The 14,650-nt window shown below is 40.2% G+C and overlaps 1 protein-coding gene across 1 annotated transcript in view; it reads left to right on the top strand.

The window, feature by feature from the left end:
• Positions 1–1,643: 1,643 nt before the first annotated feature.
• DNAH8 (dynein axonemal heavy chain 8) overlaps positions 1,644–14,650 on the top strand; it is a 504,073-nt gene continuing 491,066 nt past the window's right edge. The window contains exons 1-3 of the mRNA XM_036768363.1: positions 1,644–2,195; positions 2,312–2,446; positions 5,291–5,375. Of these exons, the coding sequence (XP_036624258.1) occupies positions 1,644–2,195; positions 2,312–2,446; positions 5,291–5,375 (772 nt within the window). The remainder of the gene's footprint in view (positions 2,196–2,311; positions 2,447–5,290; positions 5,376–14,650) is intronic.

Here is a 14,650-nt window from a genome sequence, read left to right as displayed (position 1 = left end):
AAATACAAATTAAAGCAGCTCTGAATTACAACCATAGACCTATCAGGTAGGCTAAATTGACAAAAAGGAAAGATAACAATTGGAGGATCTGCAGGAAAATAGACATATTAATGAACTGTTGGTGGAACTGTCCAGCTGTTTTGGAGAGCAGTTTGGAGTTACTCTACTGTAAAGTCACTCAGCTATGCATACCCTTTAATCCACTTATACTTTTATCACTACTTGGCCTATAGCTCAAAGAGACTGAAGAAAGAGGAAGAGGACTCATGAATATATCAGACACATTTATCGCCCCTCTTTTTGTAGTGGCAAAGAACTAGAAACTAAGAGGGTGCCCATCAACTGGAGGAATGAATGAACAAATGACAATATTTGAATGTAATATTATTATGGCATTAGAAATGATGAAAGGTGGGGCAGCTAGGTGGCGCAGTCAGTAGAGCACCGGCCCTGGAGTCAGGAGGACCTGAGTTCAAATCCGGCCTCAGACACTTGACACAAGTACTAGCTGTGTGACCTTGGGCAAGTCACTTAACCCCAATTGCCCTGCCCCCCCCCCCAAAAAAAAAAAGAAATGATGAAAGGGATGGTCTCAATGGAGCCTGGGAAGAGTTATGTAAACTGATACAGAATGAAGTGAGTACAACTAACACAACTTACACAATAATGGTGTAAAGAAAAACAACATTGAAAGACTTAAAAACACTGATCAATGCAGTGACCAATCACAATTCTTTAGGACTGGTGATGAAGTATACTACCTACCTCCTGACACAGAGGTGACAGACTCTGTTTTTGGACACGACCAATGTGGAAATTAGTTTTTCCTTGATGTGCATATTTGTTTCAAGAATTTTCTTTTTCTTTTCTCCAATGGGGAACAGGAGGAGAGAAAATACACTTTTGTTAATTGAAGAAAACACAATAAAGAGAATAAGATGCATGCACTTTTTAATAAATAGAGCTTGACATCTGAGGCAGCTAGGTGGTACAGAGGATAGAGAGCACTAGAGCTGGAGTCAGAAAGACCTGAGTTAAAATCTGACCTTAGACACTTACTTACTTAGCTGAGTGATCTTGGGTAAATCACTTAAACTTGTGACCGATTGTCTGCTGATATTTTTGACTGAATTTTGTTATCTATAAAATAGGGAGGACAATAGCATCTATCTCCCAGGTTTGTTGTGAGGACCCAGTGATGAAATATTTGTAAAACTCTTGGCATAGGGCCTGGCATTATAGAAATACTAGCTATTATTTATTATTAGTGCTAGTTAAGAAATATTCTTTTGCTTACTTCTTGGTTTTTCACTTCTACAAAGACAAAGCACCTGAGTTCTGAATAAAGAAGGTATTATTGTACATTAGGTTTCTTAAATAGTGATACTTTACTTGATTTAAATGTGTGTAGAAATGAAGGGGTTTAGCCCACATTGCCATCAGTGTCTGGGTAGTGGTTAAGCAGTTTTTTCGGGATGCTAGTAACAAATCTCCGTTGCTCGTGTAATCTGGCAAGAGGAGACGGCAGATAGAGGAATTTTGCAACCAAGATACAGTATTAAACATGTTCAATTTTTATTAAATTAACTATTTTAAAAATGCAGGTTTTAAAGGGTCCTTTAGGAGAAAAAGGAAGAACAAACATGAGTGCGGAAGAAGGCGCTGACCAACCTAAGGCAGAAGAGGGCGAACCCCCTCCCCCTCCATCAGAAGAGGGCGCCTCCTCCTCTCCTCCTCCTCCCTCTCCCCCTCCCCCTCCTCCCCCTCCTCCTCCACCACCTCCTCCAGAAGAGGGCGCTGCGCCCCCTCCTCCGGATGAGGGTGCCCCTCCAGGAGACTCTGCCTCTCCCCCCGCTCCCGCTGCCCCTCCAGAAGGCGGCTCCCCCGCTCCCGAAGGGGCCCCTCCAGAGGAGGGTGGCGCCCCAGCTGAGGGGGAAGCAGCTCCTGCGGAAGGAGAGGGTGCGGTGCCAACCCGCGAGGAAGAAGCTGCTGCTGCTGCGGCGGCCCCGGCGGTCGAAGAGCCCATGGTGCTTCCCGAGGACGATGCCCCCGACCCGACCCGCCCTCGGAAGCGGCCTTCCAGCCGCAATGTGCCCTCTTCCGAAAGCTTTGTCCCGCAATCCCGCAGGCAGTCCAAGTTCCATCGGACCATGAGCTGCATCCAGGCCCTCCAAGAGACCATGAAAGAGAGGCAGGTTCGCACCGAGCCGCGGGCGTGGGGTTACACGTGGCCGGAAGACCGACGGACTGACGAACCGACCGACTGACAGACCGACGGACCGACGGCTCCGCTCTGCTTGTCCCGCTCTAGGCCAGATACAAGGAAGCGAGGGAGGGCAGGAGGATGAAGATCAATTCGACGTACAAACATATATTTGAGGTCCTGTCTTTGAAGCTCAGTTTAGACATAACAGTAATTGAAGACATGATCTTGGACAGCCCGACGGTAAGTTTAAAAAATTCTCATGTAGCATAATTTTTTTTTGGGGGGGGCTATTTGTGAATATATAGTTGGAAAACTGAGAGCCGTTTTGAAGAAAAAAAATGGTTTGGGACAATGGCTGGGCGTGTATTTTCTTGACCACAGGAAGGCCTGTTTTTGGATTATTATAGGATAGCTAAAGATCGTTTTCATGTTAGGTCCACCATTGTGAACACAGGGAAGGGGGAAATTGGTTAACTCCCAGATTACATTGGGATAGAATTAAAAACAAAGCCACTTTGTAGGTTAGAAAAATGGCCAAAAGTAAACGAAATTATATTCAGAAGGGAGAGATTTAGCTAGCCATATTAAGTACAGATACAATTGTCTGTGGAAGGAAAAAAGGAACAGCACAAAGATGAACTAGAGATTAGTTAATTTTACTGTGACCCTGACTGTAAACAAACTGAGAACATTAATAGATCACAAATACTTGGCCACAAGAAGTCCCAGCGGCTGTTTTCTACCCTCCCAGAGCAATAAAGAAACCTTTTCTAGTAGGCCTAGAAACAGAGAAAGCCCAGAGCTTAGAATTTTTATTGAACCCCGATTCTAAATCCCCAATTTATGACTGGAGCTGGAACAGGACTCATGGCCAGAAATAACAACAAGCATTTGATATGACCTATGTCAGTTACATTAAAAAAAAGTTCAATACATGCCCTTGTAGTCTTCAAAAGAAAGAGACCTAATTTGACAAAATTTCAAGGATTGTAAAGACCCACATTTTTTCTTATACATCGTATTAGACAAATATTTAAGCTCATATGTTAATATATCATAGTATAATATTATCCCATTGTGATAGGATGTGTTACTTCACAGATTTGGATATGACCCAGAACATAAATACAGACATTGAAATCTGGATATAAATTCGTTGACTTATGAAGTAGACTTTAGTTTTGTCGCCCAAAGCTAATATTTAGAGCAAGGGATTCTTAACCTGGGATCTGTGAACTTTGTTTTCAATATTTTGATAACTCTTTGAATATGATTTGTTTCTTTTGTGATGCTATGTATTTTATGCATTTAAAGACATTATTTTGAGAATTTGTCCATGGGCTTTACCAAAATGCCAAAGGGGACCATGACACACAGAAAGGTTAAGAACTTTGATCATTGGTTGTGATCTACATGTTCCACTGTTTGGGAGTCAGCAATTTGCCACTTTGAAATTCTCTGCCCTGCCTGTTAATTCAGCTTTTATATCTTGAATACTTTCTTCAAGAAAAGAATTGATAGGCATTAAATATGGGGAACATCACCATAAAGGTGAAAGATTATATTTTAATAGACAGGAAAAGATTTGTTATTTAGGTGGGAGTTATCCTTGAATCGGATGACTTTAAATTCAGAACTTCATTCTGTTACAGGTAAAATCATAATTAGTAAAGAGCATAAAGAATCATGAGGGAAAGATATGGTATACAGTTGAAGCAGCTAAACTATTTGAACAAGTAGTGGCCCTTCCAAAGTTGGAAGTAGACAACAGAAATGACATCAATTATATAATAATTTTATATGGAAGATTAGCCAGAAAAGCAGTAAATTTAGTAAGTGAGTTGCCACAAGATCACTAAAAGAGCCCAGAAGATATCTCAGTCAGCAAACATCTGATTTATTTACCAAATGCACAGAGGTGTATACCAAATGCAATCTCAGTTAGAATAGGAGCTCATTTATTATTATATCGTGTGAAGAAGGTTGATGCATAGTTACAAGCAGTAAAATCCCATATATCAAAGAGAAGCAATAGAGAGCAAAGGTACTTTCAAGAAAGATTGGCAAGACATTTAATTAAGAAAAGGGAGATAGTGTTCAGGGCCTCACAGGTGGAATGCCTTAGGGCTTGGAGCCTTGCTGCACGCCCCCTGCTGTGTGATGCTTGGACCTCCTTCCTTCCCATCCCAATGAGATACTTTCCTCCTGTGCTGGTAAGCTGCTTTCCTGATCACAAATCGATTCTGAGGTGGTTTTCAAGTTGTTTGGAGGGGAAATTGGGAGGGCTCCAGGGAGTTCCTCACTCTCCCTTTTTGGCACCAGAAGTCTGATTTAGTTTTGAGAATTTTATTGTCTTCAAAAATAGAATCAGGAGACAGTGATGTGAAAATGTTTTAGGACAGGGATTCGGAGGCCCATGAACTTGGAACTTTTAAAATTTTGATAACTTTTATGTTAATTTATTTCCTTTGCAATCCTGGGTATTTTATTTTATACACTAAAAACATGATTCTGAGAAGGGTTGCATTGGCTTCACCAGACTACCAAAGGGATCTGTGACACACAATGGATTATGAATTATTAAATGCATTAGTAACTTGTCAGGGAATGAGTGAGAATAGTTTTGTTGAGAGGCTGTGGCTCTTCTCTGAAGAAGTCTGTTAGGGCCACGTAAGACATGGAAGGGCAGTCCACGAAAAGTTAGCTAGAACCAAACGATTGTCTGCCAACTTTCAAAGAAGGTTCATACTTCATCAGCGTGAAATCCTGGTGGGTCACTTAATATTGTACATTTACCTTCCACAATGCTCGAAGTACATTATTCACTACATTTGTCTCCAGAAGAGTCTGTGAGGGAAGAGAATTATCTCTCTCCTATAAGTGAGGAAAAAGAGCTTGTACAAGTCACATACATATTTAATGGCAGTGTATCTAAAACCAAGGAACTGTTTATATTTAGTCTTCAAATCTCTTAAACTAAAATTAGAATTCATGCCTTTTTGTTTGTTAGCTTAAGCTGAATCTGTGAATTTAATTCTCTCTTATAATTTAGTTTAGTAACTAATTTGCTCTTCAATTTTACAGATGGAACCTTTTTTAATGTTTTTTATGAAAGGTGGTTGTAAAACATTGAAATTTATATATCAGGAAGGAGAGGCACCAGGAATAGGTAAATATATTTTTAAAGTTTATTATGATTACACAAGTTATAAGTCAAACCATGGCCAAACTATATTGCTAAGATAGAATTATCATTTTTTCTAGTGAGATGCCAAATTCCTGAAGGAATGTTTATAAAACTTTTATTTGAAAAAAGTACTTTTTTTGTTTTAATTTAATTTATTTAATATTTTTAGTTTTCAGGACTGATTTTCACAAGAGTTTGGATTACAAATTTTCTCCCCATTTCTATCCACCCCCTCACTCCAAGATGGCATATATTCTGGTTGCCCCGTTCCCCAGTAAGCCCTCCCTTCTGTCACCCTACTCTCCCCCCTTCCATCTCCTTTTCCCTTACTTTCTTGTAGGGCAAGATAAATTTCTATGCCCCATGGCCTGTATATCTTACTGCCTAGTTGCATGCAAAAACTTTTTCTTAACATCTTCTTTTAAAGCTTAAAACTGAGTTCCAAATTCTTTTCCCTTTTCCCTCCCCACCCACCCTCCCTAAGAAGGCAAACTATTCAACATAGGCCACATGTGTATCATTATGCAAAACCCTTCCACAATACTCATGTTGTGAAAGACTGATTATATTTTGCTGCTTCCTATCCTGTCGCTCTTTATCCAGTTTTCTCCCTTGACCCTGTCCCTTTTCAAAAGCATTTGCTTTTGATTACCTCCTCCCCCTATCTGCCCTCCCTTCTGTCATCCCCCCTTTTTAATCTTCTTCCTCCTTTCCTGTGGGGTAACATACCCAATTGAGTGACCCTCCTCAGGTCAGATCTGATGAGAGCAAGATTTTCTCATTCCCCCTCACTTGCCCCCCTTCCCTCCAAACAGAACTGCTATTTCTTGCCACTTTTATGCAAGATAATTACCCCATTCTATCTCTCCTTTTCTCCCTCTCTCAATATATTCCTCTTTCATCCCTTAATTTGATTTGAATTATACACATCATCTTTCTATGTAGGAATGTAACCAAAACAGTTCAACTTTAGTAAGTCCCTTGTGATTTCTTTTTCTTGTTTGCCTTTTCATGTTTCTCTTGATTCTTGTGTTTGAAAGTCAAATTTTCTATTCAGCTCTGGTCTTTTCACTGAGAAAGCTTGAAGGTCCTCTATTTTATTGAAAGTCTGTATTTTGTCTTGGAGCATGATACTCAGTTTTGCTGGGTAGGTGATTCTTGGTTTTAATCCTAGCTCCATGGACCTCCAGAATATCAGATTCCAAGCCCTTCCATCCCTTAATGTAGAAGCTGCTAGATAATTGTGTTATTCTGATTGTGTTTCCACAATACTCAAATTGTTTCTTTCTGGCTGTTTGCAGTATTTTCTCCTTGATCTGGGAGTTCTGGAATTTGGCAACAATATTCCTAGGAGTTTTCTTTTTGGGATCTTTTTGAGGAGGGGATTGGTGGATTCTTTCAATTCGATTTTACCCTCTGATTCTAGAATATCAGGGCAGTTCTCCTTGATAATTTCTTGAAAGATGATACCTGGGCTCTTTTTTTGATCATGACTTTCAGGTAGTCCAATAATTTTTAAATTATCTCTCCTGGATCTATTTTCCAGGTCAGTGGTTTTTCCAAGGAGATATTTCACATTGTCTTCCATTTTTTCATTCCTTTGGTTCTGTTTTATAATATCTTGATTTCTCATAAAGTCACTAGCTTCCACTTGCTCCAATGTAATTTTTAAGGTAGTATTTTCTTCAGTGGTCTTTTGGACCTTCTTTTCCATTTGGCTAATTCTGCCTTTCAAGGCATTCTTCTCTTCATTGGCTTTTTGGAGCTCTCTTGCTGTTTGGGTTAGTCTATTTTTAAGATGTTGTTTTCTGCAGTATTTTTTGTGTCTCCTTTAGCAAGTCATTGACTTGCTTTTCATGGTTTTCTCACATCACTCTCATTTCTCTTCCCAATTTTTCCTCTACTTCTCTAACTTGCTTTTTCAAATCATTTCTGAGCTCTTCCATGGCCTGAGACCAGTTTCATGTTTTTCTTGGAGGCTTTTTTTTTTTTCTTGCAATTTATTTATTTAACATATTTGGTTTTCAGCATTGATTTTCACAACAGTTTGAATTACAAATTTTCTCCCCATTTCTGCCCTCCCCCCCCACTCCAAGATGGCGTATATTCTGGTTGCCCTGTTCCCCAGTCAGCCCTCCCCTCTATCACCCCCCTCCCCTCTAATCCCCTTTTCCCTTCCTTTCTTGTAGGGCAAGATAAATTTCTACGCCCCATTGCCTGTGTATCTTATTTTTTAGTTGCATACAAAAGTTTTTTGTTTTTGAACATCTGATTTTAAAACTTTGAGTTCCAAATTCCCTTCCCTCTTCCCTTCCCACCCACCCTCCCTAAGAAGTTGAGCAATTCAACCTAGGCCACACATGTATTATTATGTATAACCCTTCCACAATATTCATGTTGTGAAAGGCTAACTACATTTTGCTCCTTCCCAACCCATCCCGCTTTATTGAATTTTCTTCCTTGACCCTGTCCCCTTTCCAGAGTGTTTGTTTTGATTACCTCCACCCCCATCTGCCCTCCACTCCATCATCCCCCCACCTTTTATTTTTTTTTTTTATCTTCCTCCCTCTTCTTTCCTGTGGGGTAAGATACCCAACTGAGTATGTATGGTATTCCCCCTCAGGCCAAATCTGATGAGAGCAAGGTTCACTCATTCCCCCCTCACCTGCCCACTCCCCTCCTCTCCTAGAACTGCTTCCTCTTGCCACCTTTATGGGAGATAATCCACCCCATTCTATCTCTCCCTATCTCCCCCTCTCAGTAAGTTACTCTCTCATCCCTTAATTTCATTTTATTTCTTTTAGCTATCTTCCCTTCATCCTCAACTCACCCTGTGTCTGCTCTCTCTCTTTTACATATATATATATATACACATACATACACATACATACATATACACATAGATACATGCATACATACACATTCACTTATATATATACATAAACATATATATATGCATATTCCCTTCAACTACCCTAATACTGAGGTCTCATGAATCATACTCATCATCTTTCCATGTAGGAATGTAAACAAAACAGTTCAACTTTAGTAAGTCCCTTGCAATTTCCGTTTCTTGATTACCTTTTCATGCTTCTCTTGATTCTTGTGTTTGAAAGTCAAATTTTCTATTCAGTTCTGGTCTTTTCACTGAGAAAGCTTGAAAGTCCTCCATTTTATTGAAAGTCCATATTTTGCCTTGGAACATGATACTTAGTTTTGCTGGGTAGGTGATTCTAGGTTTTAATCCTAGCTCCATTGACCTCCGGAATATTGCATTCCAAGCCCTTCGATCTCTTAATGTAGAAGCTGCCAGATCTTGGGTTATTCTGATTGTGTTTCCACAATATTCAAATTGTTTCTTTCTGGCTGCTTGCAGTATTTTCTCCTTGATCTGGGAGCTCTGGAATTTGGCAACAATATTCCTAGGAGATTTCTTTTTGGGATCTATTTGCGGAGGCAATCGATGGATTCTTTCAATTTCTATTTTGCCCTGTGGCTCTAGAATATCAGGGCAGTTCTCCTTGATAATTTCCTGAAAGATGGTATCTAGGCTCTTTTTTTGATCATGGCTTTCAGGTAGTCCAATAATTTTTAAATTATCTCTCCTGGATCTATTTTCCAGGTCAGTGGTTTTTCCAAGGAGATATTTCACATTGTCTTCCATTTTTTCATTCCTCTGGTTCTGTTTTATAATATCCTGATTTCTCATAAAGTCACTAGCTTCCATTTGCTCCAATCTAATTTTTAAAGTAGTATTTTCTTCAGTGGTCTTTTGGACCTCCTTTTCCATTTGGCTAATTCTGCCTTTCAAGGAATTCTTCTCCTCATTGGCTTTTTGGAGCTCTTTTGCCATTTGAGTTAGTCTATTTTGTAAGGTGTTGTTTTCTTCAGTGTATTTTTCAGTATTTTTTTGGGTCTCCTTTAGCAAGTCATTGACTTGTTTTTCATGGTTTTCTCGCATCCTTCTTATTTCTCTTCCCAATTTTTCCTCTACTTCTCTAACTTGCTTTTCCAAATCCTTTTTGAGTTCTTCTATGGTCTGGGGCCAGTTCGTGTTTTTCTTGGAGGCTTTGGTTGTAGGCTCTATGACTTTGTTGTCTTCTTTAGGCTGTATGTTTTGGTCTTCTTTGTCACCAAAGAAAGAATCCAAAGTCTGAGACTGAATCTGGGTGCGTTTTCGCGTCCTGGCCATATTCCCAACCAACTAACTTGACCCTTGAGTTTTTCAGTGGGGTATGACTGCTTGTAGATTACAGATTTCTATGTTCTACGTTTGGGGGGGAGGTGCCAGCTCTGTCAGAGCCGCACTCCTCCTTCCCCAAGGACCCCCAGTCCAGACTGGGCTCAGATCTTCGGCAGGCTGTGCACCCCTGCTGTGATCCGCCACTTAATTCCCCCCACCAGGTGGGCCTGGAGCCGGAAGTAACAACAGCTGTAGCTGCCCCACCTCCGCTGCCCCCGGGGCTGGAAGCCGAACCGCGAACTCCTTCTACTCCCGCAGCTTTTCCCACTAACCTTCTCCGCAGTCTTTGGTGTTTGTGGGTCGAGGGGTCTGGTAACTGCTCACGTATTCAGGGCGCTAGGGCCCCCTCCGCCCGGCTTCTGGACTGGATCGTCCACGCCGCTCAGGCTGGGCTCTGCTCCACTCCGTTCCCAGCTCCCAGCTCCCAGCTCCCAGCTCCGTGTGGAATAGAGCTCACCCAGAGACTATGCGGGCTGTCCTGGGCTGGAGCCCTGCTTCCCTCTGCTGTTCTGTGGGTTCTGCCGTTCTAGAATTGGTTCAGAGCCATTTTTATAGGTTTTTGGAGGGACTCGGGTATGGAGCTCACTCTAGTCCGTGCTTACCAGCCACCATCTTGGCTCCGCCCCTTCTTGGAGGCTTTTGATGTAGGCTCTTGGACTTTGTTGATTTCTTCTGTCTGTATGTTTTGGTCTTCTTTTTCACCAAAGAAAGATTTCAAAGTCTGAATCTGAATCTGAGTCTGTTTTCACTGCCTGGCCATGTTCCCAGCCAACTACTTGACCCTTGAGTTTTTCGTTGGGGTATGGCTGCTTGTGGAGTAGAGAGTACTTTGTTCCAAGCTTGAGGGGATGCACTGTTGTTTTCAGAGCTATTTTCTCACAGCAAGCTCTGCCACACCAGCGCTCCTCCTCCCCCAAGAACCAACATCCTGGACCTGACTCAGATCTTAAGCAGGCTCTGCACTCCTCCTCTGATCTGCCACTTCATTCCTCCCCCCAGGTGGGCCTGGGGCCAGAAGCAACTGCCGCTGAAGTTCAGTAGCTACACCACCCCTGCTGCCCCCCAGGGTGGTGGCCGAACTGGGAACTCCTTTCACTCTGTCCCCCGCAGCTTTTCCCACTAACCTTCTCTGTTTTCTTCGGCGGTTGTGGGTTAAGAAGTCTGGTAACTGCCACAGCTCTCTGATTCAGGTCATTAGGGCCTCTTCTGCCTGGCTCCCGGTGTGGTTGGTCTGGGTGCAGCTCACTCTGAGCTCTGCTCAGCTCTGCTGCCAGCTCAGTGCGTGATAGACCTCATCCAGCGACCATCCAAGCTGTCCTGGGCTGGAGCCCTGCTTCCCTCTGCTATTTTGGGGTTCTGCAGTTCTAGAATTTGTTCATAGCCATTTTTATAGGTTTTTGGGGGGACCTGGTGGGGAGCTCATGCAAGTCTCTGCTTTCCAGCCGCCATCTTGGCTCCCAAAAAAGTATTATTATAGTGAAAAGAATTGATTTTCAATACTTTTTTTTATTATTGCTTGCTTGAAAGCAGTGCCCAAAATTATAGTCATTGTTCTCATGCTTTTAGAAGAAAATAATAGAATTATAGAGGTGAAGATAAAAGTTTTGATCAAAATGCTGTATTATTACTGAAGTAGGTGTTCCAAGAGTTATTTTTCCCAAGCACTCTTTAGACTAGAACTCCTATGATGTTCAGTCCTATCAGCATTCTGTCTGTAACCATCAGCCGGTCTCCAACACTTCTTCCTATGTTTGTGATTCCTGCAATAATCAACAATCCATAACATAATCTTAAGACCCGTCTCAGTCTCTATAGACTCCAAACAGTCCCCAAATCCTTTGGAATTTACCTTCCACAGGGTAAGTTGATACTTTCCTTATTCTCCCTGTTCTCATCCTAATTCAGACCTTATCATATCATGTCTGTCTGCAAATAGTGCAAACCAGTAGCCTCTCTTTTGTATAATACATGCTGCACAATGATGTGAAGTAAATCTTACTAAAACACTTGCTTCATTTTATCACTATATTTATTGGGAAGGATAAGAAAAATCTGTAACGTTTTTATCCATTATCGTCATGGCATCCCCAGACTGCTGGTTTCTTGCCACTGAGACCAATTTTACTAAGGACCAACTTTATCCATCAGGAGAGAAAGGAAGTAAACATTGTTAGAAGTCTCCATTACAACCTAATAGGGAGCTGGAGGGAAATGGAGAAGATGGAGCTGCAATTACTTACTGAGGAAAGTAAAAAAAAATCAGCCATCCTATGGTTATCAAATTTTCTTCCATTTCTGAATGAAGGAGATTGAGGTTTGAGTTACAGGCTGCATAGACAAAAAATTCTCTTCCTTTACTGCCCATTCATCACTCACTCATCCTACTTTAGCTCTATACCTCTGAAGTCTCTGTTTTATTCTTAGCCTTCTGGAACCTCATTTTCTTGTTGAATAAACTTTCCTTTGTATTAGGCCTCTGATTCTCACACTCCTTCTGTCCCCTTAGACACACTGAAAGCTGGCTTCTTCCAGAAGATATTTCATCCCTAGTCATCCTCTCAAGTACTGAATATACCCTCTCTCATGTTACTTTATCTCCTCCTGTGCCAGGAGGAGGAATAGATATACTCTTTGTTCTTCTCCCCTTTGCCACCATCACTTAGCAACTTCTCCTTTGAGGCAGCTAGCTGGCGTATTAGATTCAGTGCTAGACTTGGAATCAGTAACACTTGAGTTCAAGTCCTGACACTTACTAGCTGTGTGACCGTAAGCAAATCACAACCTCTGTCAAGTTTCAGTTTCCTCATCTGTAAAATGGGGATAATAATAATACCTACCTCACAAATTTGTTATGAGGCTCAAATAAATTATATATACATATATACATACATGCATATATATATATATTTTCACAAACTCTAAAGTGCTATATAAATGGTTACTATTATCTACTGGCCTGTGGTAATTCTTTCTCAAGGAGTTCAAAATTGGCACATAGGCTTCTCTACCTCAACCCATGTGCACTCATACTTGAGGACTTCAGTATATATGTTAATATGCCCTAGCCTCCCATTCATCATTCCTCTCAACTCTTCAACTTTTCACTTTCAAGTCAACCAACCTTGGTCTTATAATTGATCATAACATTTTGACCTCTGTGATTCAGAATCCCGAAATTCTTGTTTCTGACCACAAGGATCCAACTTTTCCTCTTCATAAACCTATTTTCTGTCCGCCTTGTGACCCCCAGTCACTTTCTCCTTTTTGCTTTCCCAGGACATTATCCCTTCTTTGCCTTCATTTTTTCCCCTATGCAATCTTAATTCTCCAGTTAATTTGAAATAATAATAGTTGAGTACATTTTTTTGTAGTAAAAGTCTACTAATGAGAAGAATGGAATTCTTTTCATGGGGGATAATATTCGAATTAATTTGTGTTCAAAGTTAGTATTCCCTATTAAAATCAGTTGCAAATTTTCTTCTATTAATGCTACTTTACAATAAGATTTTACTTATTTCATCTTTGAAAATGTCTTTTCATATAGATAGGAACTGTCAAATATTAACATCAGTCCACAAGCGTACAATTTTTAATTGAGTCAAAAGGCTAATAATCTTAAACAAGTGATTTTTCTCTGGACATATTTCTTCAGCTACTTCAAATATTATTTGATAGTTCACAATCAGTAAACAGCCTCCCTCACTTGATTAACAAAGGAGCCATTTGGAAACTAATTTTGGTTGCAACCTCATTTTTAATTTTTGTCAAGAAATTCTGCTGTGATGAAGTATTCCATTTTAAATTTTCTAATTTGGCCAAATGGAAAAAGTGGTAAAAAAAATTCCCTGAAGAGAAGAACTTAAAAAGTAGAATTGGTCATATGGAACAAGGGGTACAAAAGCTTGCTGAAGAAAATAATGCCTTAAAAATTAGAATTGGGCAAGTAGAAGCTAATGACTCCATGTGACATCAAGAAACAATAAAACAAAGTAAAATAAGGAGAAAAAAGAAGAAAATGTGAAATATCTCATTGGAATAAATGGACCTGGGAAATAGATCCAGGAGAGAGGATTTAAGCATTATTGTACTACCTGGAAGCCATGATTAAAAAAAGAGCCTAGATACTATATTTCAAGAAATTATCAAGGAGAAGTGTCCTGATGTCTCACACCCAGAGGTGAATAGAATATGAAAGAATCCACTGATCTCCTCCTTGATCCTGAAATGAAAACTGCCAGGATTACTGTAGCCAAATTCCAGAGCTCCCAGGTCAAGGAGAAAATAGTACAAGCAGCCAGCAAGAAATAATTCAAATATTGTGGAATCACAAACAGAGAGAGGGAGGGAGAGAGAGAGAAAAGAGAGAAGAGAAGAGAGAAAAGAGAAGAGAGAGAGAGAGGGAGGGAGAGGATAAACAGGCAAAAAAAAGGATGGAAGGAAATGGACAGTAATCATAACTGTGAATGGGATGAACTCATCCATAAAATGGAAGCGGGTAGTAGAATGAATTAAAAACAAGAATCTGACAGTATGTTGTTTCTAAGAAACACACTTGAAACAGAGGCACACAGAGTAACAATAAGGGGATGGAGCAGAATCTATTATGCTTCAGCTGAAGTAAAAAAAAAGCAGGAGTAATAATCATGATCTCAGAAAAAAACATATGCAAATTACATTCAATTAAAAGATAAGCAGTGAAACTACATTTTGATACAAGGTAACATAGACAATAAAGAAATAGCAATACTAAACATATAAGCACCAAATGTTATAGCATTCAAATTCTTTTTTTTACATTTAATTTTTATTTCATTTTTCTCAATTACATGTAAAGAAAAAATTTTAACACTTATTTTTAAAAATTTTGAGTTCCAAATCGTCTTCCTTCCCCTACTCCTTGAGAAGACAAGCAATCTGACAGAGATTATACATGTGCAGTCATGCAAAACATTTCCTTATTAATGATGTTGCAAAAGAAAATGCAAACCAAAACCCCAAGAATAATAAAGTTAAA

Source organism: Trichosurus vulpecula, chromosome 7, assembly GCF_011100635.1.
Source record: "Trichosurus vulpecula isolate mTriVul1 chromosome 7, mTriVul1.pri, whole genome shotgun sequence".
Taxonomy (NCBI): Eukaryota; Metazoa; Chordata; class Mammalia; order Diprotodontia; family Phalangeridae; genus Trichosurus; species Trichosurus vulpecula.
The sequence above is the reverse complement of the archived record's forward strand: the minus strand, read 5'-3'. Positions and strand labels throughout refer to the sequence as shown.